The sequence below is a fragment of the Geotrypetes seraphini genome, chromosome 1 (assembly GCF_902459505.1).
Source record: "Geotrypetes seraphini chromosome 1, aGeoSer1.1, whole genome shotgun sequence".
NCBI lineage: Eukaryota > Metazoa > Chordata > Amphibia > Gymnophiona > Dermophiidae > Geotrypetes > Geotrypetes seraphini.
Genome location: NC_047084.1, coordinates 427544868 through 427572667, shown reverse-complemented (window position 1 = coordinate 427572667; position 27800 = coordinate 427544868). Strand labels below are relative to the sequence as shown.

At 44.0% G+C, this 27800-nt stretch overlaps 1 protein-coding gene across 3 annotated transcripts in view; it reads right to left on the bottom strand.

Moving 5' to 3' along the window:
* The window catches only part of TTC39B (tetratricopeptide repeat domain 39B), a 210305-nt gene that overhangs the window by 24702 nt on the left and 157803 nt on the right, over positions 1 to 27800 (bottom strand). The window contains exons 14-17 of one of the 3 annotated variants that reach the window (XM_033919149.1): positions 18133 to 18224; positions 17124 to 17244; positions 6589 to 6700; positions 2730 to 2765 (exon numbers count right to left, since the gene is read on the bottom strand). In XM_033919149.1, the coding sequence (XP_033775040.1) occupies positions 2730 to 2765; positions 6589 to 6700; positions 17124 to 17244; positions 18133 to 18224 (361 nt within the window). Of the gene's footprint in view, positions 1 to 2729; positions 2766 to 6584; positions 6701 to 17123; positions 17245 to 18132; positions 18225 to 27800 lie in introns of all 3 variants that reach the window. The other 2 variants (XR_004536836.1, XM_033919158.1) reach the window with 2 other exon arrangements.

The window sequence follows — 27800 nt, the reverse complement described above, 5'->3', positions numbered from 1 at the left end:
TAAAAAACTTTAAAAAATTAATTAGCTGGTAGGTGCCTATCACGGTAGGCGCCTACTACTATCAGCATGTAAGCATGGTTAGGGAGCAGATTTGGGGCAAAATTTAGGCATAGATTGATAGGCACCGGTAAGCACCTACCTTATGTACACTCATTGAGGCCAAGAAAAACCCTGGCCTAAATGGTAGTGTGCCTAAGGGTTCAATGCCTATCAGGGCCTACGACTGCTTAGTCGCCACTAGGTGTGATTCTATAAAGAGTACTTAGTGGATGATTGACAATTGCGCCTACAATTTAGACACCATTTATAGAATCAAGACTTTAGAGTAGGGGTGTCAAAGTTGGGTTTTCAGGATTTCCCCAATGAATATGCATGAGTTCTATTTGCATGCACTGCTTTCATTGTATGCTAATAGATCCCATGCATATTCATTGGGGAAATCCTGAAAACCTGACTGGCTTGCGGCCCTCGAGGACCAACTTTGAAACCTGTGCCTTAGTGCATAAGTGCAAAGGGCGTACACATGACTGTATGTTACTTGCTCAAGTACCATATTTAATAATTGGAATAATTGTTCAAGTTCAACAAAAAATAGGGCAAAACACTTAGGTCTCCTTTTACTAAGCTGCGCTAGCAGTTTTAGCGCGTGCTGCATTGCCGCGCACGCTAGACACTAATACCAGCATTGAGCAGGCATTAGCTCTTGGCGCATAGCGTGGGGTTAGCGCATGCGGCAGTGCAGCGCGCACTTAAAAAGCTAGCGCACCTTAGTAAAAGGGGCCCTTAATATTTGAAAAAGAACCAGGAATGGAATATCAAGTTTTATTTAATATTTGATTGATCGCCTATCTTGTATACCAGGCGATATATAATAATATAAAGGGGAAATACAAAATTTAAAACTAAGACATAAGCAAACAAAATACGTAGACACAACATAAAATTAAACAAAAGGGGAGAGGGATGTACTACAATAAAATCTAGGAAAGAGAACATTAAAAGGGTAAACAATAGGAACAGCTTCATAACCACTGGATACCTTTTAGGCAGAAAAAAAGAAAAGGGGAAATCAGTATTCGAAGGTGTCTTTAAAGAGAAAACATTTCAATGTTCCTTTAAATTTATCTTGGGTTTTTTCTTTCCTAATGTGTATTGGCAGTGTATTCCAGATCATGGAGGCAGTTACTGATAATGTTGTCATATGGCGAGTACTAATAATCTTTAGTGAAGGTACAAAGAATAGATAACTAGCAAAAATAACCCAGTTCCACTTGAACTTTATATTTCAAAGGTGTTATAAAGTACTCAGAAAATGGGTTTATGAGAGACCAAAGACTGGAGTCATGCCCCAAACAAAATCTCTCCTTTTTCAATCATAGCGCTTAAAAGCCATTTTTCAAGTGTGCTGGGCATTCTCCATTTAAAGCATGAATAAAAAAATCTCAACTTATCTTTGTTGAACATAGTCAGTTGTTAGCGTGTTCTGACCTTTAGCCATATTTATTTATTCACCTCTTTGAGCTTTATCTGGTATTCTTCTCTGTGTTCCTCTTCTTGCAATCTTCTGCATTTTGTGATCGCTGTCTCTTTCGCTCTTATTGTTTTAGATACGTGCTTGAAGAATTGTATCAGGTTTCCTTTTTCTCTTACTTCTGTTTATGGTTGTTTGTTTGTTTTTTACATGGAACTGTGTAGCCATTTTCATAGCACTTTTCCTCTCGGTCCACTGTCTTTCCACTTCTCTTATGTTCATAGCACTTTTCCTCTTGGCACACTGTCTTTCCACTTCTCTTATGTTCTCTCATCCTACCTTCAGGTACCCCTCTATTTTACTCAAGTTAGCAAGTTTGAAATCTAGTACTTGAGTTTAGTATGTCTGCTCTCTTCTTTAGCTCTTATATCAAATCACGCCATATGTTAACCATATTGCCCATAATGGCATCTACCCAGACATTAGACACCCTTTCTCTGTTTGTGAATACTAGACCCCAGGTTATCGCTTTCCTCTGGATTTCATCACCATTTATCTGAGCAGAGCATCTTGAAAGGCATCCACAATCTCTCTACTATTGGGATATTTCTGAAGTAGATGTAATATGTGACTATACTCCAGGGATCTCAAAGTCCCTCCTTGAGGGCCGCAATCCAGTCGGGTTTTCAGGATTTCCCCAATGAATATGCATTGAAAGCAGTGCGTGCACATAGATCTCATGCATATTCATTGGGGAAATCCTGAAAACCCGACTGGATTGCGGCCCTCAAGGAGGGACTTTGAGACCCCTGCTATACTCTATGGGGCTCATAATCAAAACTTAAACACGTCTAAAATCCCACCCAAGTCAGTACTTAGACGACCTAAAAGACAGGACATCCAAGTGCCAATAATCAAACCAACTTTCTGGACGTGTCATGGGACTTTTAATGCATCTGAATGCCGCTTTGTGGCCAGAGTTGAAAGGGGCTTATCTAGAGGAGTGCTTAGGGCTGTATTGGGGCCGATCTAGATTTAGTCATCCTGCAGGGATAATCGAATGTTTTACTAAACATCCTGGACGAAACTTAAACATTGTGAATTAGACGATATAAAAACAGGTATAAGTGCCAAAAAGGTATCCAAAGTGACCAGATAACCATTGCAGAGACAAAGTAAAGACCTCCACAAACACACTCCCCAGTGTTCACTAACCCCCTCTCACCCCCACAAAGATCAGAATAAAAAAAGTACATACCTGTCTTCAGAACATCAGCACCTGGTATAGGATAGTCTAGTAGAGATGTACAAAGGTGTCTTAAATAGTCTGGGGGGGGCAGGCTAGTGAACCATAGAAAGGAGGACCCAGGCCCATAAGTCACTTTAACCACCACATTTATGGTGGAACATGTGCGCCCAGCAAAACCCTCCCAAACCCTACTCTGCTGCCATATAGGTATCACCTGCAACCATAAGGGCTACTGGGGTTATAGACAGGTGGGTATGGTGGGTTTTGGGAGCTCGCCATAACCTATAAGGGAGTTCTGGTGAGATGGTTATCTGGCATCTTTTTTGTGAAGTTCACAGCAGTACCCTCTAAGGTTCCCCACTAATCTGTTGCCATGTCTGGGTGGCCAGTCCATTACAGGATTGGCCCTTCCAAATAGTCTTGTTCTGGGTATTTGGAACTTGGACAAAATTTTGGTTGAAAATGTGGTATAAACATAAACATTCTGGCGGTCTGGATGAACAATAACCTGGACGTCCAGATAGATGATTTTCAAAAAAAATATATACAGTGGTACTTTGGATTACAAGCATAATCCGTTCCAGGAGCATGCTCGTAATCCAAAATGCTCGTATATCAAAGCAAGTTTCCCCATAGGAAGTAAGGGAAACTTGCTTTGATATGTTCCCACCCCAAACCTTCCCCCCCCCGAGGCCAGCAGTGCTGCTCCCCACCCCCCACGAGAACCGTCATTGCTCCCCCCGAAGAGCCCCCCCCCGCGATCCGGCAACCCCCGCCGCCATCATCATGAACCTCCCCCGCCGCCATCGGGCACCCCCCGCCGCCACCTGAGATCCCCCAACCCACCCGAACCCTCTTCTTACTTCCAGTGTAGCCTCCGCATCGGCATCGCCGGCATCAGCATGTACTGTGCCCGAAAATCTGCTTCCTGTGCCGGGCCTTGAACATGCTGGTGCCGATGCGGAGACTACACTGGAAGTAAGAAGAGGGTTCGGGTGGGTTGGGGGATCTCAGGTGGCGGCGGGGGGGTGCCCGATGGCGGCCGGGGGGGGCGCTCGTACAGCGAGGTTTACGAGGCACCAAATTTGCGAATGTTTTGCTCGTCTTGCTAAAAACTCGCAAACCGGTGCACTCGTAAACCGAGGTACCACTGTATATGTATTCTAGACGTATTTTTCAAAAATGGCATTTTCCCCTGCCGACTTTGGGCGTCTAGCGACATACACCCAAATCGGACTTAGACATGCGTTTTGATTATGCCACTCCATGTAAGCACCCATGTGTTTTAGAAAGGACTTGCATACATCTCAACTCTGCCTTGCTCCACTGAAACTTCACTTCTGGGAACGTGTATACACAGTCTATAAGTACAGACAGTCTTGTCAGGGAGCATACCTGTATGCGTGCATGCCCTACACAATTAGATAAGAGCCATTCTCTGTATGTAAAACATGTTTTACATGGAATGAAGAGCAGATCCCAGGTAGAGAATGACATGGGGACAAATTTTTCCCCGTCCCCATGGAAACTCATTTTCCTGTCCCATCCTGGCAAGTTCTTTTCCTGTCCTTGCCCCATTCCTGCAAGCTCTGTCCTGATCTGCACAAGCCTCAAACACTTTAAAATCATAAGTGGCTGAGGATTGTGCAGTTAAGGCAGAACTTAGGAATGGAGCAAGGGCAGGGACAGTGACAAAGCTCATGGGAACGGGACAGGCAGGGAAATTGAGTTCCCCATGTCATTCTCTAATCCCAGGTGTAGTAAAAGTAATTCTTTATTTCAAACAATCTTAAAAGTACCTTACGTGGGCCACATTTCACCCAAGGAATCCAAAAGATAACATGTTTTACATGAAGTTACAGTAAACGTTTCTTAAATGTTGATTGTCCATGTACATTTACTTTGCCTGACTAATGTGCTCCTATGAGAATATCTCTTCTTAATTTATTAACCAGCATTTTGAAGGGATTCACTCAAGGCAGTGTAGAGAGGTACAGCTCGACATAAAGGGTCTCATTTTCAAAGCACTTAGACCAGTGTCTCGAAATCTTTGTAAAGTTGCGGCACACTAAATAGAGTAGCCACGGCTCAAGGCATCCGGATGTGCGCAGATGTTGACATGATGACATCACGCACATGTGTGACATCCTCACGTCAACATCTGCGCCTGCGCGAAGGCCCTCCAGCAAAACGCTGGCACCAGCTGACTGCCTACAGGACATGTCTCTAACCACGAGAGGCATGTCCTGTAGGTAGTCAGCCGTTGCCTATCCTCCCTGGCGTCTCGCAGCACACCTGAAATTTTGGGCGGCACATGGTTTGCGATACACTGACAGACACATAAAGTACCATAGGTTATTATGATATTTTGTGTGTCTATGTGCTTTGACAATGAGCCCCAAAATGTACAATTTTGTTAACCAGCATAATAATAAAAGGATCAAATATAAGCATAAATACAATAAATGAGCTAAACCTGAAGATGGAATATTGAATCCTAGTAACAGTGCTAACAGGATACAGTATTAGAAATATAAACATTTAGAAGCACTGTAAAGCAATCTCATACAATATTGGTCGCCGTACCTTAAGAAGGATATGGTGTTACTCGAGAGGGTTCAGAGGAGAGCGATAAGTCTGATAAAAGGTATGGAAAACCTTTCATACACTGAGAGATTGGAGAAACTGGGACTCTTTTCCCTGGAGAAGAAGAGACTTAGAGGGGATATGATAGAGACTTACAAGATTATGAAGGGCATAGAGAGTAGAGGGACAGATTCTTCAAACTCTCGAAAAATAAAAGAACAAGAGGGCATTCAGAAAAGTTGAAAGGGGACAAATTCAAAACCAATGCTAGGAAGTTCTTCTTTACCCAACGTGTGGTGGACACCTGGAATGCGCTTCCAGAGGACGTAATAGGGCAGAGTACGGTGCTGGGGTTTAAGAAAGGATTGGACAATTTCCTGCTGGAAAAGGGGATAGAGGAGTATAGATAGAGGATTACTGCACAGGTCCTGGACCTGTTGGGCCGCCGAGTGAGCGGGCTGCTGGGCGCGATGGACCTCAGGTCTGACCCAGCGGAGGCATCGCTTATGTTCTTATGTACAGAAATATGATGTCAGCAGAATATGAATCATACCATAATAGGCAGCAGCAAGAATGAACATTCATGCAAGGACAACTTGTGCAATCTTCAGACTGACAGCTTAAAATTACTTTTTACCTTCTACATATGGCTTGAGAAAACAGCATTTCTCCTGTTTTAACTCCCAAGAAAATCATGCTTAAATAATAAAGCAATGATTTATTACCAATCATAATTAGTCTGAAGTAGTAATTTTCATGGCAAGCTTTTCATATAGTAAATTTTAAGCAAACTCAAGGCACATAAATCTGGTAAAAACTACAATAGTGTTCATTTATTTTGCAGCTATCCTGGAGAGGGAGCAAGTGTTTTCATTTTACCCTTCATTAAAAATGCATTCTTTTCTGGAAGCATTTTTGGCAGCAGTAGCTTTCCCGTTTCAGCAGATTTCAAGAAAGCCGAGAAAGAGAAGAGTAAAAGAACAAGCTGAAGGGATGATACCCAAATTAACCTGTGTTCCCACTTCAGGGAACACACACAAACATCTCTCAGGATTCACCATGCTCAGTTATCCAAAATTAAGGGGGTCTTTTAATAAGGCGTGCTAGCCAATTTAGCACGCGCTAAATGCTAGCGCGCCCCTTATATTCTATGGACGCATTAGCATTTTGCACGCGCTAAATCGGCTAACGCGCCTTAGTAAAAGACCCCCTAAATCTCAGTCCAGTCAGAATCCTTGATAGCTTGAGTGACTGTGGGCGAACGTGACAAATTCTCACTTACTTTTTTCGTTTTGTAAAGTAGCTTCTCCTTTTTCAACAGTAGACAACAACATTTCAGTGATATCCCGTCTTTTCCCAGCTATTGTGAAGCCATTCCAGACATACATCATTTCCTGTGGTCAGAGAAACAGGATCCCATAGAAGAGTTTTAGAGCTTTCTAATTTCTACAATACCTTCCTGAACACAAATATTATTAATTGAATATCTTTTTTCTATTCTGCATGTTATTAGAAAAGTACAAATGTTACTTAGTACATTTACAGTAAATTTAGGGCTCCTTTTACAAAGCCGCGCTAGGGCCTTAAAGCGCAGAATAGCGCACGCTAAATTGCCGCACGCGCTAGCCGCCACCGCCTCCTTTTGAGCAGGTGGTAGAATTCCGGCTAGCGCACGCTAATCCAGTGCGTGCGATAAAACCGCTAGCGCGGCTTTGTAACAGGAGCCCTTAGTCCCAATATGTCTGCTTATACTTTTGTGACAGTGACCACTCAGAACATAGTAATACAATTTAAACAAATTGGGACTCAAAGTTCAGCACAATCAGGACTCTAAAAAGCCCACCAGCCTCATAAAATAGGTTTCAATATTATCACTGGCCTCTTTAACCGGAAAAAGGCTAAGAAAAAAACTCCTGCTATGGAGAAAAAAGTACTCAGTCAAAACAATGGTAAAATTTTCACTCTCAAAGATCATAGATAGTATAGTCACTGAACACAAAAGACCAAAATCACAGGCAGATCTTAATAAAGCGATTTGCAAAAGACTTATCTATATCCACTGTGTTCTTCTTTTTAAAGACAAATTCAGACTAGAGAGTTGCGCGGGGACAGAAATCCCACCCGTCCCCGCCAAAGTCCCACCCGTCCCCGTGAGGAATCCCCTCCGTCCACATCCGTCCCTATAAACTACAGAAATAGTTATTTCATTTAATTATGCTACTGAATTAAAGGCTCTGGTAGAAACCCATTTACAAATAAGCAAAAAGACTTTATTAATTTGGAAATATTTAATTGGGAAGAATACATACTTTGTAAACGGGTTTCTACCAGAGCCTCTAATGTTTATAAATTTTTATCAACACAACTAATATACTACTTTATCCTAAAGAAAAAAAAAAAAAGAAATTGAATTTTTTTCCTACCTTTGTTGCCTGGTTTCTGCTTTCCTCATCTTCTCATTCAATTCCTTCCATCCACTATCTCTCTTCTCTGCGTCTTCCATTTGCTCTGTTACTGTGCCTCTCCCTTTCTCCCCCCTTCCAAATTGGTCTGGCACCCATCTTCTTCCCTCCGCTCCCCCCATAGTCTGGCATCTCTATCTTCTTCCCTGCCAGCGTCTTCTCCCCACTCTCTCTGCCCCATTTCCTTTCAGTGTCCTTCTCCCCTCCATCTTCACCATGTCCTGTCAGCGTCCTTCTCCCCCCTCTGTCTTCCCCATGTGCTTTCAGTGTCCTTCTACCCCTTCTGTCTTCCCCATGTGCTTTCAGTGTCCTTCTACCCCCTCTGTCTTCCCCATGTGCTTTCAGTGTCCTTCTCCCCCCTCTGTCTTCCCCATGTGCTTTCAGTGTCCTTCTCCCCCCTCTGTCTTCCCCATGTCCTTTCAGTGTCCTTCTCCCCTCCGTCTTCCCCATGTCCTTTCAGCGTCCTTCTCCCCGCCCCCGTCTTCCCCATGTCCTTTCAGCGTCCTTCTCCACCCCTTTGACTTCCCCAGTGCTTTCAGCGTCCTTCTCCCCCCTCAGTTTTACCTTAAGCATCTTTTCCTCTCCACTCCACCTTTCCTCCCTTTCTCTCTCCCTGCCCCTTACCTTTGCGGCGCTTCCCCACCCGACTGACAACCCTCCCTGCCCTGTAGCCACGAATCTAAATTACCTTCTTACAGCAGCTGGAGTATTGAAGCTGCTGTAAGAAAGTAATTTAGATTCGCAGCTACAGGGCAGGGAGGTTTGTCGGACCGGGCCTGTTGTCGGTTGGTCGGAGGAAGCGAAACAAAGGTAAGGGGACCTGGCCGGCTGTGCACCCCTCTCCTATGTCTGCACCCGGGGCGGACCGCCCTCCCCGTCCCCCCTTGGTACGCCACTGCCGATCACAGCACACAGCCGATCGGAACGGAAGTCTTCCCGATGTCAACGCTGACGTCGGAGGGAGGGAGGGCTTTGCTTAAGCCCTCCCTCCGACATCAGTGTTGACATCGTGGAAGACTTCCGTTCTGATCGGCTGTGTGCTGCGGCAGGGCAGGTAGGGAGAAGACGAGCCTCGCATCCAACCCCGCGACCCTCGGAGGCGTCCCCACGGGATCCCCGCGACCCTAGGGGGTGTCCCCATGGGATCCCCGTGACCCTAGGGGGCATCCCCACGGGATCCTCGCGACCCGAAGGGGTAACCCGTGGGATCCCCACGGGTCCCGTGGGATTCCCGTTGTCCCCGTTCTCGTGCAGCTCTCTAATTCAGACTCCAAACACTTCAATGATTGTAAATCGACACAATAGTAATGCTATAGACGCCGCTATAGACGTCTTCAATTCTCTTCTGCGTTACTCTTGGGATTACAATCATTGAGGTGTTTGGAATCTGAATTGGTCCTTAAAAAGAAGAATGCAGTGGATATAACTTTATTAAGATTACTGGGGGGGTTTGGCCTTTTGTATACAGTGACTATACTATGAACTTTGAGAGTGAAAAATTAACTGTTTTTTTGAATGAGTAAGTTTTCTCCCTGGCGGGAGTTTTTTCTTCTCAGCCTTTTTCCGGTTCCAGTGGCTAGTGATAATACTGGAGATTCTTATGAGGTTGGCTGCCTTTTAGAGTCCTAATTGTGCTGAACATTGAGGCCTGATTTGTTTACATTGGATTAATATGTTTTGAGTGGTCACTGTCACAAAAGTATAAGTAGACACATCGGGACTAAATTTACCAAAAAGATTTAGAGTTTGCTCCTTTTTTGTTGCTGATAGATACTTAAAACATTGACTCATAGCAAGAGGTTAAGAACTGAATGAACAGAATAAACCTGCCCCTTCTCTCTTCTATAGAAACTGAGAAAATGAAGGCAGATAAGACTGCATGCCCATCCATATTATCTATTATCCTTTCTATTCCCTTAGAGATCCTATGCGTTTGCCCAACACTTTCTTGAGTTCAGATATAGTCTTCATCTCTACCACCTCCACTGAGAGGCTGTTCTAGGCCTCCATCACCCTTTCCATAAAGAAGTCTTTCCTTACATTATCTTTATAATCCAGCATGATACCAAAAGACTGGAGGGTGGCCAACATTATGACAGTTTTTTTTAAATGGTTCCAGGGGTGATCCAGGAAATTATAGACCTGTGAATCTGCCATTGGTGCTGGGTAAAATGATAAAGATTATTACAAAAAGCAAAAATTACAGAGCATTTACATAAGCATGGATTAAGAAAACAAAACCAATATGGATTTAATCAAGGTAAATTTTGCCTCACCAATCTACTACATTTCTTCAAAGGGATGAATATACTTAGGATAAAGATGAGCTTGTCGATATTGTATATCTGGACTTTCAAAAGGCATTTGACAAAGTAGTTCACGAAAGACTTCTAAGGAAATCAGAGTCATGAGATAGGAGATAATGTCCTATTATGGATTAAGAACTGGTTAATAGATATGAAAGAGTAAGGTTAAATGGTCAATATTCTCAATGGAGAAAGATAAACAATGGGGTTCCCCAGGGGTCTGTGCTTGGGCTGCTGCTTTTTAATATATTTATCAATGATCTAGAAATGGGAGTAACTAGTGAGATCATTAAATTTGCTGACGACAAAATGTTGCTGATGACACAAAGTTGTTAAATCTCAAGACAACTGTGAAAAATTGCAAGAGAACCTTATGAAACTATGAGACTGGGCATCAAAATGGCAGATAAGAACATAAGAATTGCCGCTGCTGGGTCAGACCAGTGGTCCATCCTGCCCAGCAGTCCGCTCACGCGGCGGCCCTCAGGTCAAAGACCAGTGCTCTAAATGAGTCCAGCCTCACCTGCATACATTTCATTTTAGCAGGAACTTGTCCAATTTTGTCTTGAAACCCTGGAGGGTGTTTTCTCCTATAACAGATTCCAGAAGAGCGTTCCAGTTTTCCACCACTCTTTGGGTGAAGAAGAATTTCCTTATATTTGTACAGAATCTATCTCCTTTCAACTTTAGAGAGTGCCCTCTTGTTCTCCCTACCTTGGAAAGGGTGAACAGTCTATCTTTATCTACTAAGTCTATTTCCTTCAGTATTCTGAACATTTCGATCAAGTCCCCTCTCAGTTTCCTCTTTTCAAGGGAGAAGAGGCCCAGTTTCTCCAATCATTCATTGTATGACAACTCCTCCAGCTCCTTAACCATTTTAGTCGCTCTTCTCTGGACCCTTTCGAGTAGTGTGAGCAAGTGCAAAGTGATGCATGTGGGAAAGAGGAACCTGAACTATAGCTACATAATGCAGGGTTCAACATTAGGAGTCACCCACCCAGGAAAAGGATCTAGGTGTCATTGTTGAGGATACGTTGAAACCCTCAGCTCAGTGTGCAGCAGCAGCAGTTAAGAAAGCAAATAGATGGTAGGAATTATCAGGAAAGGAATAGAACACAAAGCTGAGAATGCCCTTGTAATCGCCCTATGGTGCAGCCCGCACATTGAATATTGTGTGCAATTCTGGTCATCGCATCTCAAAAAAGATATAATGGAATTAGAAAAGATACAGAGAAGGACAACAAAAATGATTAATAGAATAAGATGACTTCCCGATGAGGAAAGACTAAAGCGGCTAGGGCTCTTCAACCTGGACAAAAGATGGCTTAGGGGAAATATGATGGAGGTCTATAAAATACTGAGTGGAGTGGAAATCGCTTGTTTACACTTTCCAACAATAATAGGACTAAGGAGCATGCCATGAAGTAGATTTAAAATAAATCAGAGAAAATCTTTTTTTTCACTCAGCGTGTACTTAAACTCTGGAATTTGTTGCTGAAGAATGTGGTGAAGGCAGTCAGCTTTGCAGAGTTTAAAAAAGGGTATATACTTGAATATAAACTGAGATTTTTGGCCTCAAAAAATGGTCCAAAAATGGGGGGGGGGCTCAGTTTAAATTCAAGCCTCCTTCTGAAGAAATTTTTTTTCCTCCCCTCCCCACCCAATGACCAACGCTGCTATCTATCACCACGCAGACCCCATGATGTCTGGCACTGCTATCCTCCACCCTCCCCCGATGACTGAAACTGCTATCCTCCCCTCTGATGATCGGCACTCCTATCCTCCACTACTTACTCCCTCCTGCCCCTGACCAACATCGCCCTTTCAGCTCTGGTGCTCAGGAAGCTGATGCCAATGCTCTGTGCCGAGCTAGTGAGGGGCCTTGAGCATCTGCACATGCTCAAGACATGCTGGCTCCAGCCCTCTCTGGAATTCTTGGAGTCCAGCAAACCTTAAGCACACACACAAGCTAAAGGCCGTGCATCTGTCCAACAAAGAACATTGGCACTGACTTCCTGAGCACTAGAACTGTAAGTGCAATGTTGGTCTGGGGCAGGGAGGACAGAAATGCCTATGCTATTGTTCTTCATTGCAAGGGCTGCAAGCTAATGGCAGTTCGCAGGGACCTCCTTTGTGGCTCACAGCTCCCCACTGGGTTCCAAATCCCCCATCACCTCAAAAACTACGAGGGCACTGGCGCAGCAGCAATTCTCCAGCACTGCCGGTGTCTTCCTCTGTACTGTTTATTTGCCATAGTCTAACCCCGCCCCCCCCCCCCCCATGAAGCAACTTCCCGCTTGGGCGGACCACAACAAAGGAACCATGCAGAGGAGGCTGTGGAAAGCACAAGATAATTACTGCCATGCCAGCAACCTCCTTGTAGTTTCCATGGTGAAGGCAGTTTGGGAACTGGGTGAGAATATTTGGTGGAATGGGTGGGGAGTGAGGGAGGAAGAATGAAGAAATGCTGAATGGATGGGGCAGAGAGGAGAGGAAAGGGAACACATGGATGGAGGGGTGGTACATGGATGAAGGGGAGGAGAAGACAAGAGTAAAGGGAAAGGAGATGGTGCACATGGACAGAGGGAAGAGGAAGATAGGGAAGAGATGGTGCACATGGATGAAGGGGAGAGGAATGAGATGATGGCACATGGATGGTGGGAATCGGAGAGAAAAGAGGGAAGAGATGGTGCACATGTAAGGAGGAAAGAAACAGAAAATGCATAAGGAGGCCTTAGAAACAGTTAAGAGAACAGATGGAACAAGATGATCAGAAAAATAAAAATCACCAGATAAGAAAGGCAGGAAAAATGTTTTTATTTTCAATTTAGTGATTGAAAAAAAAGTCTCCCGTGCTCCTCAGACAACCTCCAAACAACCCCCTCCCTTCAAGCCCCGAAGCAGCAGTGGCAGCTGTCCAGACAACACCTCTTTCCTCCTTCCGTGCTTGAGGCAGCAGCAGCAGCCAATCCTGGCAACCCCTCTCCCTCCCTCGGCTCTGAAGGAGCAGCAACAGCTGATCCTGACAAACCCTCTCCCTCCTTGGCCCCAAAGCAGCAGCGTCAGCTGATCCTGACAATGCCAGAGCTGGCAGGAAGCAGTCTCTTTACAGCGCTTCTTCTGTTCACTGGCTGCCACTACTGCCTTGGTAAAGGAGGAAGGGGATTTGTCAGTACTGGCTGATGTTTGAGGCTGAGGGAGAGGTTGTGAGGACGGCTGTTGCTGCTGCTTCGGGGCCAATGGAGGGAGGGGGGTTGTCAGGATTGGCTGCCGCTGCTGCCTCAGGTACGAAGGGAGAAAGGCAGAGTTGTCAGGATGGCTGCTGCCGCTGCTGCTTCAGGGACTGGAAGGAAATTTCTAGTTACCTGCTGCTTCTGGGGCTGGAGGAAAGGAGGGAAGGGGTTGTTTGGAGGTTGTCTGAGGAGCACAGGAGACTTTTTTTTGGGGGGGGCGGCAATTTTTTTGCCAGTTGGTTGAGAGTGCTGGTTAACTGAATGCTGGTTAGCTGAGATTCTACTGTATTTCAATCACTAAATTGAAAATAAAAACATTTTTCCTACCTTTGTCATCTGGCGATTTTATTTTTCTGATCATTTGCACTTTATTGTGAAAAGTAACAGAACTTTAACATACTTTACTAATAGCTAAACATGTACACTTTGGTGTAATCATCTACCAATGGCTTTCCAAACACTCAAGCATTCAATGTCTTCTTGAGATAGTCAGGATAAAGCCTGCTGTTCAACCCCTTGCAACAAGGCCTTGTGCTGCACTGGGTCTGTGGTGATGCCAGTAGCAAAGTCGGCTATCAGTTTATTAATAATGATAATTTATTCTTGTATAAAGCCAAAACCATAATAGTCAGAGGCGGTTTACAATGAGAAGTACTGGACAATCAGTGAAAAAAATACAATACGAATCATCAGAAATACATACAAGATAAAAGGATAAAAGATTAAAAACAGTGAATCAGGTTACAAATTGATCAAACAACTGTGTTTTTACTAATTTTCTAAAAGTAAAATAAGATAGAGCACGCATAATAATATTACCCAACCAGTCATTCAATTTGCCTGCCGAAATGCAAGAGTTCTATCCAGAAATCTTTTAAAGCGACAAGCATTTACTGTTGGGTAAGCAAACATATGGATTCTGTGTGTAGGCCTGTTAAAACCAAGGCTGTGGAGTCAGAGTTGGAGGAAATTTCGGGTACCTGGAGTCGGAGTCAGAAGTACAAAAAACTGAGGAGTCGGAGTCGGAACATTTATCTACCGACTCCATTTTTGAACTTGGCATACCAATCACGAGCGATTCTTTCAGCTATAGCACTCACTATATACACAGCACAAATGTTGCGAGCAGCTTCTGCGCTTAGAACCTTGATTAAAAGCAAAAAGAAGGTGGTGTCGAAAATGCTCATTTCTCTCAACTTGACATTCCATTTTAACGATCTGAAAATTAACCAGTGCTGTGGAGTCGGAGTCAAGGAGTCGGAGGGAATTTCGGGTACCTGAAGTCGGAGTCTGAAGTACAAAAAACTAAGGAGTCGGAGTCGGAACATTTATCTACCGACTCCACAGCCCTGGTTAAAACGGTCTAGAAAAAAAGGAGCCATACCAAATATTGATTTAAAACAGATAAAGAATAAGTGATTTTTTTAATCTCAGGAGTCAGGTTAGTAAGGGGAGCAACTATAGTGATGTCATCCGAATAGATATAGAATTTCATTTTTAAACTTTGCAATAAATTCCCCAATGATGCAAGATAAATATTGAATAATGTCGGAGATAGCGGAGAATCCTGAGGGACTCCAAAGGAATTTACCCAACGACAGGATTGTTTATCATCACTATAAACTTGATAAGATCTTTTGCTCAGAAATCCCTGAAACCATTTTAATACATTACCAGAAATTCCAATTGACTCCAAATAATCAGTCAGGATAGCATGATCGACTAGATCAAAGGCATTGCTTAAGTCTAGTTGCAAAACTAGTGCGCTCGTACCTTGACTAAATAAACTGAGAAGAAAATCTAACAGTGAAGCGATAACTGTTTCAGTACTAAAGTCAGATCAAAAACCTGACTGGTTATCCTGCAGTATGCTGAATTTATCCAAATATGTTACCAAATCCTGGTTAACTAGACAGTCCATCAGCTTGACAAACAAGGGAATACTTGCAATAAGTCGGTATTTTGATGTCAACAAAATAGATTCCTTGGGATTTTTTATAATCGGTGTAATCAAAATCTGACCTAAGTCCTCAGTTGTGTCATTAGCCACCTTCATTGTGTTGATTAACTGTTCAGCAGTATGAAGTTTGGATCTTCAGACCACTTGACCACTGGCTTTGCCAACCATTCATTGGTAATTTCAAGAGCGTGAAACAGGAAATATGATTCGGGTCCAACCAAGTCTCCCAGCGACGTGCTTCGGTTTACCTGCTTGAAAACTAGATTGCTCCAATAAAACTGTTTGAGCACTGGTGTATTCAACAGCTTTGAAGCAGGGGGAAAAAACAGATTTTGGTGGTACTTATATTCATTGGCTTTGAGTGACCCCAAGGTAGGCCTAAAAAATTGTACAAAAAATATTTTGTGATAAAGTACATACAAATTCATGGAAAAATTTTCTCCAACTCTTGTTTTTTCTGGACAACCCTAATGTACTTGTTTAGCTATTCGCTAAGTATGTTAAATTTCTGTTATTTTCTACAATGAAATATAATTGCTGAGTGTGAAAACATAAAATTTATAGCTATAATACTAAGAAATTTAAGAAAAATGGAGCTTTATGTAATCAGTGTCTTTGAGCGACCCCAGGATGGGCTTAAAATTTTTTTTAAAAAATTATCTTCTGATCAAGCTTAGTCAAATTCATGGAAAACACTTCTCTCCGATTAGTAAAAAGCATATTTTTAAAATCCCCGGTAGTCCAGCAGTGGGCCAGGACAGGAGGGATCCCCTCCTGCCTCCCCTTTTTGCTGACTCCCAACAACTCTTACCACCCTCCTGCTTCCCCAATTAGTAAAAAGTGTACCTTTAAAATCCTTGGTGGTCCAGCAGTGAACCGGGGCAGAAGCGATCTTCCTAAGCTCCTGCCCTGTGCAGAATTTTGATTACTCCTATATGAATGGCTGCCGCCAGTTCTCACAGCAACTTCACGAGACCACGAGAACTTGTGGCAACCATTCAGACAGCAGCTCTGAACAGAGCAGGAGCGCAGGAAGATCACTCCTGCCCCAGTTCACCGCTGGACCACCAGGGATTTTAGAGGTAAGATTTTTTTTACTGATTAGGGAGGTGGGACGGTAACAGTTGTTAGAATTGGCTGGGACAGGAGACAGGAAAGATCCTTCTAGTCCCGGCCTACTGCTAGACCACCAGGCCTTACAGCAGGCCCAGTGGAGGCCTGAAACAGGTGCGGGAGGGGGGCGGATGGGCATTGACCCGAATATAAACAAGATCCCCATTTTTGGGCTGTTTTTGGCCCAAAAATCTTGGTTTATATTTGAGTATATATGATATGTGGCATAAACACACAGTGAGTGAGTCTCTCTCAACTGAAAGAAAGCTCTGGAATAAAGGGGCTTAGGATGAAGGTGGAAGGTGATAGACTCAAATTACCTGAAGAAATACTTCAAGAAAAGGGTGATGGATTCATAGAATGGCCTCCCAGTGGAGGAGACGAAAACTGTCATCTGAATTCAAGAAAGCTTGGAACGAGTACATAGGATCTCTCTGGGAGAGGAAGGGATAAGTAATAGCATGGATGGGCAAATTGAATAGGCCATATGGTCTTTATCTGCCTTCATTTTTCTGTTTCTCTATGGTATACTTTTTAATTTCTTTGTACTCTTTTTGTCTTTGGAAATGACTTATTCTCAGAAAGAAAATATCTAGAGGATTTTATTGATTTTAACTACTGAAAGAAATACTGAAAACTATTTTGGATTTGTTAGCGTCTGTGCTTCTAGAAGAAATCCCTCCCTCCTGCTCCTGTGCTAGAAGCTTTGCAGAACAGCACTGGAAAATGTCAATAGTGCCTACCAGTGCAGGGAGAACCAGTTTCACAGGAGTAGCACTGTTGTAACGCCTCGACTTCCTCACAGCAAACTTTTCTGTTGGTATGGACTTCCCTGCAATCCTTTGTTTCAAACCTTCCACTTGTCTGCAATAAACAAACAGTAATAAAATGAAGAAAACAGAGAGGTGAGCAAGATATCAGGAACACTGTTTGAGCGATTCTATAAAGGGTGCTAAAAGTTAAGCATCAAAAAGCTGAGCGCTAAAGCCAGTATTTTGTAAGAGTGGATTTGCACACCAAATTTATTCTATAATATTAGCATAAAGTAGCAGGTACACGTCCATGTTTAGGCACACCCACTTACTTATTCATTTATTTCGATGTATATCCTGCCCTCCCAGAAAGCTCAGGGCGGATAACAGTAGAATAAACACAGTTGCTGAAAACGGGTTACTAGAAGAACAAACATAGATTCAGAGAGCGGGGTCATAGAAGAGCAGGGAGGCTATAAAAGCAGAGAGAGCTTAGATACAATATTAAGGCTAACAATTTATCATCAAAGGGAAATATACAAATATACAGATTTTGTGGCAGTGTATCTAAGGATAAGGTGAGGTTTACATGTTAACATTTATGGAAGGGAACCAGGAAGAACGAGAGTATGTATAGTTGAGGGGGGAGGGATTTGGGACTTTGAGAGAAATAGGCAGGTATAAATGTGCAAAACCTAAATATGTCATCCTAAGCTCACAACTGACAGTATTCTATCAATTGTGTGCATTGCTTGGCAACATCCCTTGGCTCACCCATGCCCCTCCCATGTGAACACCTCATCTTGCAGTTTACACTAGAACACTTAGGCACCAAGTTACAGAACTGTGCCCAAGTCCAATAGCACATATACCCGCCGTTTCATCCCTGTTTTAACACATAACTGCCAGTGTAGTGTGGAAGTAATTCACTGAATTGGCACTTATGTTTTGGCACACTATGTGAGGGTGTGTGTATAAGTCAGAATGCTGAAAACAGTACCTGAACAAGGCTACAATATCCTCTCCTGTTGTTTGCACAAGATCATCTGGAAGCATACTCAAAATTGCTGCTTTCTGAAATATGTATATTGCCTGTAAAAAAATGTATATAATTGTATCTACTATACATCTGTACATAGCAAAGCTGTTTTTCTGTAAGCAGTGTCCTCTGAAAATATCAATCACTCAAATGGGTTCAATGCTAATTGACAGATCCTTTTGCAGCTTTCTATAAAAAGTCTTTTATTGCTCAGGCACTGTAGGCTGCATCTATATAGTCTCTCAGGTCTAGGAAATAGCTTTGAAAGTTCAGACAAGGATAAGGCTGGAGCAGGGTACAATTACTCCAAGGGGGGGGAGGCTGGTGAACTGCCGTCTTCAAAGAATGGAAGATTAGGTTCTTGCTTGGATAATCTTCTTTCTATCAAAGGACATAGGAGTCTGTACTCTAGGTAAATATCCCATGGTCATGAGATGCTTGCAGAAGGATGTCAATCACATCTTTCAGCTCCTCCTCCATCAGTGGAGTATAGTGCCCTCTTCAGCTTGTACCAAAGCAATCGATACCCACTTTAATAGAAGAAAGCAGAAGGAGGAGCACAAGAACTTCCCAAAACAATTAGCATGAACTAATAACATAGGTGTACCAACAAACCACCCTGCTGTGTGCAACACAAACACATATGGAGCTCAGGCAAAACAAACTTATGGCTTTATTAGTCATATATGATTACACTTCCAACTGACAGCCTCTGCTCCCAGTTCAAGTCTATAGATTTATCTAAGGCAGGAAGCAGGCGCTTTGAAAACTGACAGCATGGGTTGTACAGGCTCCTATGTCATTTAACAGAAAGAAGATTAGTCAGGTAAGAATATCTTCTATTCTGTAGCATTAACATAGGAGTCTGTACTCTAGATGACGCACCAAAGCAGTGTCAGATGCCTAAGGTGGGACAGGTGAGCCTGCCTGCAAAACCGGGGACCTAAAAGTGGTGTCCTCCTGAGATGCTATGCTTACTCTGTGAAATCTTGTAAAGGTATGGAAAGCAGACCAAGTAGCTGCTCTACAGATTTCTTTGGGCGGCATTGCCCTGGTCTCTACCAAGGAAGCCACCACACTTCTAGTTGAATGAATTTTGAGAAAAATGGGCAGCTGTTTGCCACAGGAAACGTACGTCAACAAAATTGCCATACGAATCCATCTGACAATAGATGCCTTGGACACTGGTCTGCCTTGTTTTGATCTACTGGTTAGAACAAAAGACAGTCAGAAAGACAAAAGCCATTCCAAATAGTGGAGTTGAACTCTTCATACATCCAGTCTCTGCAATATCTTATCTTGCTTGGATGAACTCGTAGACTTTTTAGATGATGTGAAAGGCTGAAACAACCTTTGGTAAAAGGGAAGGTACCATGAGTAGGGCAATTCCTGCCTCTGTGATCCTGAGGTATGGTTCCCTGCATGAGAGTGCCTGCAATTCCAAGACCCTTCTCGCTGAGACTATTGCCATCAGAAACACCATCTTAACTGTGAGATCCAGAAGGGACGCTGCTTGAAGGGGCTCATATGGAGGCTTACTAAGTCCCTTCAGGACAATGTTAAGATTCCATGTCGGAAAAGAGGCTGCAATCTAAGCACTCCCTTCAAAAATCTGGTCACATCTATATGAGATGCCAGCGAAACCTTTCCCACTTGAGATCGGAAGCACAAGAGGCTTGCCACCTGTACTTTGAGATGCCACTGCCAGGCCTTTCTCTAGTCCAGCCTGTAGAAATGCAAGAATCACCAGAATTGGAGCCTTGAAAGGCTCAACATTATCTTTGGCACACTAGAGCTGAAAAGCCTTCCAAGCTTTAGGGTAGGCCGAAACAGTCAAAGGCTTTTTAGCTCAGAGAATAGAAATGACTACCTTCGAATGTCCTCTGCATACTAAGGCTGAGCGCTCAATAGCTATGCTGTAAGACCACAGTGACCTGGGTTCTCCATGTGCATTGGTCCCTGACTGATTAGCCCAGAATGAACAGGTAGCTTGATGCATCTGTCCCACTGGAGTCGTACCAGATCCTCCTACCATGGCCAGTGAGGCCAATCTGGGGCTACTAGGATCACAAGTCCTGGGTGAGTCACGATTCTGCAAATGACCCAGCCCGCCATGGGCAATGGTAGAAACACATAAAGCAGCCTCTCTTTCGGTCAGGGCTGAATCAATGTATTCAACCCTGTACTTCCTGGTTTGTGTCTTCAGCTGTAAAAGTGACTCACCTTCATGTTTTTTGGCTGAAGCCATCAAATCCATTGCTAGACTTCCCCAGTGGTGAACAATGAGGTCAAATGCTTTTTGAAACAGTGACCATTCTCTTAGGTCTAGAATGTGATAGCTGAGAAAACCCGCCTGCAGTTTCCATTCCTGCTACATGGACTATGGAGAATGAATGTGAGTTTCTGTCCATATGAACAACATCTGAGCCTCGAGATGCAATGGAGCAGTGCTGGTGCCACCTTGTCTATTCACATAAGCTACCGAAACGGCATTGTCCGAGAACACTCTGCCTGCCTTGCCTTCCAGATCTTTTTCCAATTACCTTAAGGCTAGTCAAATGGCTCACAATTCCAGGCAATTTATGGACTATTTTCTCTGATGGAGCGACCATCAGCCCTGTACCAGATGCCCACTGCAATGGGCTTCCCCCCCCCCCAAGTCTAACAGTCTCACATCATTTGTTAGGATGAGGAGATTCAGAGAGAAGTGCCCTTCGATAAGGCATCTACTCTGAGCCACCAGTGCAAGCTGTTCCTTGCTTCTACTGTCCAGGGAAATGACATTTGAAGGTAATGTAGTGACGGGGACCACCAAAAGAGGACGGAATCCTGTAGTGGACACATATGCACTTTTGCCCATGGAACCACTTCCTGGGTGGCTGCCATCAAACCAAGGCCTGAAAGTAATGCCAGGCAGTGGGGTTTTGAATCGCTTGGAGATGTGCAATCTGCTTCCTGAGCTTCAGTTTGCGTGGCTCAGAAAGAAAGACACAGCCCATTGTCGTGCTGAAGCAGACACACAAATACTCAAAACATTGGGTTGGTTCTATATGACTCTTCTTGAAGTTGACTATCCAGCCTAGATCCTGTAGATTTACAATTTGGTGCACTGCCTGCTCTCCCTGACATTGATGGGGCTCTGACCAGTCAAACATCCAAGTATGAGTGCACCTGGATTCCCATCCTGTGGAAGTGAGCTGCAACCACTACCATCACCTTAATGAAGGTGCACAGAGCCTTGTGGACCTGAAGGGTAGAACCGCACACTGAAAATGCCTTTGCAAGACATGAAATCTCAAGTATTTCCTGTGGGCTGGGAAAATGGGAATATTATGGTATGGCTCTGACAGATCTAAGGAGGCTAGGAATTTCCCTGGTGCCACCGCCACAATTACTGACTGGACCGTCTCCTTAAGGAACCACAGTACTTTCAGGGCTGCATTTACAGATTTCAGTTCCAGAATCAGTCTCCAGTCTTTGGTGCCTTTTTTGACACTATGAAGTATATGGAGTATCTGCTAGAGCCCAATTTTTCATTGGGGATTGATTCTATATCTAGTAGCCGTTGTACCGTTATTCAGACCTGATATCCTTTATCAGCTGTCTGGCTGAAGAATCCACAAATAGATTTGGGGGGGGCAATAGAACTCGATCTTGTGACCCTCCCAAATAAGATCTAGAACCCCGCAGTCCAAGGAAGTTTGCTCCCATGCTTTCCAGAACGCCGACAGTCTCTTACCAATGTGCGAGAGCATACTTGCTGCCTTAGTGTCATTATGCCTTTTTGGAAACAGGGCTGACACAAGACTCTGAGGGTTGCTGGCGTCTAAAGTTGCCAAATCTCCATCTGGATCCCTGATAAGATCTTTGAGCGGAGGCAAATGTGTAGTACTGGTGGGAACATCGTGAGAAACAAAAATTTCCTCTGCCTGGCAGAGATTTAGAATGGCAATCCGCCACACTGACCATGACATCATCTAAGTCCTTTCCAAATAACATCTGCCCTTTAAAAGGCAGTCTGCTTAAGGTGGTCTTGGAGACTGAAATGCCCACCCATTGTTTGATCCACAGCATCCTGCAGGCAGAAACGGCATACACAGACACTTTGCTCATGACTCTGATATCATACAGCCTCTGCTACATAATCTACTCCCTCCAGCATCAGTCTGTACAGTGCTGCATATGTCTGGTAAAGCTATAGAAATAATTAATAATAGTAGCTAGGGCCATGCATCCTCTCCTGCCGTGGGACTCTGCCGCAACCTGGTGTGGCAGGCACAAACAAGGCTGCTGCTGTAGTTTTGATCCCCAAAGCTAGTGCTTCAAATTGCCTTCTAAGCAAAATGTCCAACTTGTGGTCCTTTAACATCACATCTCCCTCACTAGGAAGGGAGGTGCATTTTGTTATTTAAGCCACCATGGAATCCACCTTCGGCTAACTAAACAGCTGTTGAAATTCCGGAGCCATAGGGTAAAGCTTGGACAGTCTTGGCTACCCTAAGGGAGCCTTCCGGAGACTCCCATTGCTCTGTGACTAGCAAGGTGATGTCCTGGTGTGCAAGAAAAAAGATAGTCTGAGCATTTGAGCAATTCATAATCATGCACAGTAAGGTTGATGGCTGTTGAAGTTCCAGCTTCAATTCCCCGAGCGCATATATAATAATGTGAGGCATGTTAGCTGACTTGAAAAGCCGCTGGACAGAAGAATCCTCTCCATGGTCCACCTGGTCGCACTGGATTCCTTAGCAGCGGGGAGGTCTGCTGGAGAGGAATCTCTCCCCGGTCCAATGCTGGTGCGCCTGTAGACATCACAGAGCATCCCAGAGCCATTAAATAAGCTTTTCACAGGTGATTAACAAAATCTGGTATAGACCCCTGAACTAGAGGCCCCATAGACTCCTACAGACCCTCAGACTGGCTTCTCTTGGGTTTCACCATTTTCATACACTTGAGCTTTGTGTATTCACTGTTAGGGGTCTCCAGGAGGGATTTCTTCCTCGTCACCCAGACCCTCTGAAGCTCCCACATCTCACTCACATGCCCTGCAGCATACTGTACACAGACACTCCTTGGCCGACCATTCAGCACAAAACTGTCATAATATGGGGGTAGAACAGTCTGAGGAGTCCATCCCAGTTGATTTTGAGCCAAATCGAGAGGTTTTGAGGCAGATGGAGGCTAGGAAGCTATGCTTCTAGTGGAGTGCATCTTCACTGATATAGACGGACGTTTTCCACTTCTGATATAAGCAGAAGAAATCGTTATATGGATCCATTTTCAAATTGTCGCTTTAGATGCTGGTTGACCTTTACTGCCAATATGAGCAAATGATCTGATAATCGAAATTCATTCATAACCTTTAGATACCGCAGTAAGAGTCTGCACACATCTAATAATTTCTTCACTTGATCATTTTTTCTTGATCCCGAAAGAATGAAGGCAAGTAGATGTATTCTTGGTTGATGTGGAAGCTGAAAGCCACTTTCAGTAAGAAAGATGGGATTGTGTATAAGACAACAGCTTCCTGAGACAGAGACCACTCCCCAAGAGCCAGAGTCTTCTGCCTGAGAAAATCTGCTTGCATATTGTCCACTCCTGATACATGTGCAGCCTAAAGCGCCAGAAGATGGACTTCCGCCCATCGAAACAGCATCTGGGCTTCCAAGCTTAGAGCAGCACTTTTAGTGCCTCCCTGGCAAATGACATAGGCTACTTCCATTGCGGCATCTGAGAAAACTCATATTGCTGTGCTCTGCAGAACATTCCCGAACGACTGAAGCATCAGGCAGATAGCTTGAAGTTCCAAGCGGTTGATCGATCACTTCCTCTGGAAAAGGGACCAGCGTCACTAAAGTTGGATGCCCCTCACAATGAGTCACCTCCCAGCCATATAGGCTGGCATCCATCGTCAGAATAACCCATGCAGAGATGTGAAAGGGAACTCCTCTGGTGAGCAACTGGGGTTCCAACCACCAGGGTAGACTACGATGAGCTTCCGCTGTCTAAGGCTGGGAAGGGATGAATTTGCAGCTAGTATTAGCCTATATGTCTGTGAGACTAGCATGTTAATTGATTCTTCCAGTAAGAACTTGGGAGAAGAGCCAACCTATCACTGCTTCCTGAAGTAGAGATAGAACCATACTCCCATGCACTTGTAGAAAATTTCACAGTTGTCAACGATGGATAGCCTCTATTTGCCCTTGGAACAACAAATTTTACAGCCATTTGTCTTGATACTGTGAAGAAAATCAGTGAAGAAAAAACAAATGTGGAGTTTTCTCTTTTAAAGATGGCTCAACAGAGAAAATATTTGGACAGGCAGATGGTTCAAATTGACTTTGAAAGGAAACATTCCATGAATTAATTTATCAGGAAAACAAACAAACAAACAAAAAAAACTTGAAAAAATGCAGAAACCCCCCCCCCCAAAGGAAAAACTATTGAGTTTTCAGAAAGGAGCCTGAAGATCAGTAATGTACAGTAATTAAGTAAATATAACTAGCTACTGTACTTAAGAGAAGATTAGGTTCATACCTCAGTAATCTTTCCTAAAGGGACGGACAGGAGTCCTGACTATTGGGATCTTTCTGCTTACCCACATGGACTGCAGAAGACATTGTTTATATTTTTCTTCAACTCCATCTCCTTGTATCACTGGGCAGTGCCTCAGTCCCCCAGGACACTCCAAAGCAATGGATAATCTCTAAGAAGGAAAAATAATAAGGAAGTCTCTTGTTCTAAACATGCCATATAAAGCGTCTGATATATAGTCCACCCTTGACAGCAACACCTGGGTATGCACTTTCCGCTGTAGACGGATCCCAGCAAAGCATCTTATGGCAGGTGCATACTACAAAGGAAGTCACAGCTGCTGTTTTCAACCCCAGAGCTAAAGCCTCAAACTGTCTTTAGAGGACAAAGTCCACCGTGCGATTCTGAGGATCTTTCAGTATCACTCTCTCCTCACTAGGGAGTGAAGTCTGCTTAGTGACTTGGGCCACTAGCAAATCCACCTTAGGCAGTGTAAAAAAAACTGCTGGAATTCAGGAGTCATTGGGTACAATTTTGTCAAAGCTTTGGTAATCTTCAGGAGGCCATCTGGTGCTTCCCAGTGCTCCGTTAATATCATAGTTATCTCAGGGTGCAAGGAGGAAAAAATGGAGGGGGACAAAGCTGCTTATAAGAGAAATTGAGCATTGGAAGACTGTGGGATACCCAAATTTACTTACCGCAAAGATACTGTAATGACTTCCACAGGCCCATCAGCTTGAAAAGCCTGTACATCGTCACGTCCTCTCCCTGATCCAGGGCTGCCACAAACTCTTGGCTACTACAGCCCACCTGAGACCCAGAATCTTCTAGCCCTGAGGATTCACTCTGAGGGAGTAGAGGCATGGACCCCCAACTCCCAATCATTTTCTGACTGGACCTCTGGTTCCAGCAGTAAAGCTTTCCACTGAGGAACTGCGCACTGCAAAGGTACCACCCCCTGTACAACCACTGGTGATGTTCCAGATGTTGGGGAAGCCCTTTATATTTCATATAGGCTTTAAACATCAAACTCACAAAACCAGAGTCAAAACCCTGAACTGGATCTCCAGAGGACCTTCTTGTCTCCTCATAGGCTCAGATGCATCTGCACACTTGCGTTTTGACCACGAGGAGGAGAAGTAACAATTCAAGGGCTCCAACAAACAAGCATCCTGCAACTTCAAGACCCGGAAGGGACTAAAAGAGGCTAACCTAGAACTCCCACCCTCTTACTTGCCACACCGCACGTGGCGCATGGAAGCTCCTCAGTCGACCATCCAGCATAAAGCTGGCATGATACATAAGAACATAAGAAGCGCCATCTCTGGATCAGACCTTCGGTCTATCAAGTCCAGCGATCCGCACACACAGAGGCCCAGCCAGGTGTATACCTGGCGTAATTTTTAGTCACCACCCAAAGATATTCAATCAAAAAACACGTAATCAGAGATTATTGAGGGCAGGAACCTACCACGGAGAAAAGACCTCAGTGTTCTCCGAGAATAAACTCAGGAAACTACTATGACAATTGCTAAGTTGTCATAGGTAACACATCCTCGGTCAGAAAGAAAAACTCCGTTTAAAGTGTAGTCAGTGCTTTTAAATAGATATTGTGACAGGGAAGCTCCTGTCATGGTTAAAAAGACTGCTAGCCCAGTCAAAAGTGCAGCCCTTAAGCCTGTAACCCCTAAAACAAAGCTTGTACACCCTGCTAAAGGCAGTAGTTTAGTACAGCAAGATAGAAGGGAGATAAGGCAGGTGAGGTCATAGCCAGAAATTCAGGCAGGGAGGGCACAAAACACACAATCTATCCCCTATTACTCCTTTCCCAGAGCTAGGGAGAAACATGAGCTCAATACAGAAGGGGGTGGAGTTAGCCACTGAGCTCTGCAGTCACGTAAGCCTCAAGTAGGAAGACCGCAGGGAAGTCAAGTAGTCTCAGCTGGCCCTGATTGGGGGAACCAAGCAGCACACGGGAATAGCAGTTTCCACACTGCTCCTACTCCCCAGCAAGGAAGGTTTTCAGGAGGCCAGCCCACAAGGAAAGAAAGGCTAACTCCAGGGAGGTACAGTAATTTTCCCATTAAGCTTTGGGGTGAAGGGCTGGAAGTTTATCCTAATGAATAAAACGGTTTAGGAAAGCTGGCAAGCATTCAGAAAGGGGGATGGGAGGTAAAGCCAGAAGTGGATGACTTGCTGGAAAGCCCCAGTTCCCTGGACACAGAATGGGAAATGTATAGTGAAGGTGACCCGGAAGAAATTGACTTTGGGGAAGACATGGACACAGGAGTGAGCAGTGTGTGAGTGTTTCGGTCCTTCCTGTAAGGAGTCCAGTCACTGCCATGGAGACCTGAGCCGGAGGGAGGCTACAAGCAATGATAAGGCAGCAGTGCCTAATTAAGAAAAATGTTTCTTTGAACCTCGTTTTTCCAAGTCTCCCTAAGAACTGAAGATAAAGGATGTTAGGGGCATAATAGGGTGGTCTGAAGACCTTAGGTAAAGGGAGGCTTGCCCCACACAGCCTGTAAGTCCGGGCATGAACGTCTTTCAAGGGGACAGAGTGTTAAAGGGGGAAAATAGTGAAAGAAATGACATCTTTTTTTTTTTTTTTTGCTCTTTATGAAAAGATATGTGAAAAGAGAGCTGACACCTGCAGTGCTCAGCTATGCTGTAATGAACTGTGGCTTAGAGAAGCCAGTGACCCTGAGAAGGGAAAATATTAGGCATATGAAAGACTGAAAAGTTTAATTGATTTTGGAGTTATCCTTTTTGTTAACAAGGACGGTCCAGTCCCTGAAATAGAGCACGGATAAAGTGTGCTGGACTTAGGAGAAATAAATCGCATGGTTAATGCCTAGGAGAAACAATTGTTTATTTCTGGAATTTTTTGTTTCTCTTTGGCCTTAATAAACCCGGTGAAGTTTTGTAAGAAATCCGGTGTCCGGGTTTTCCTTCAACCAACCATATAAAAGGCGCAAATAAATCTTACCTGCGGTCAAAGCAGGGTTTTCCACTTGCTCGGGTCCTGGCACGGCCACGATATATATTTTTTATAAAGTCTCTTTCAATAAAAGTAGTAGAAAAATATATAGGAAAAC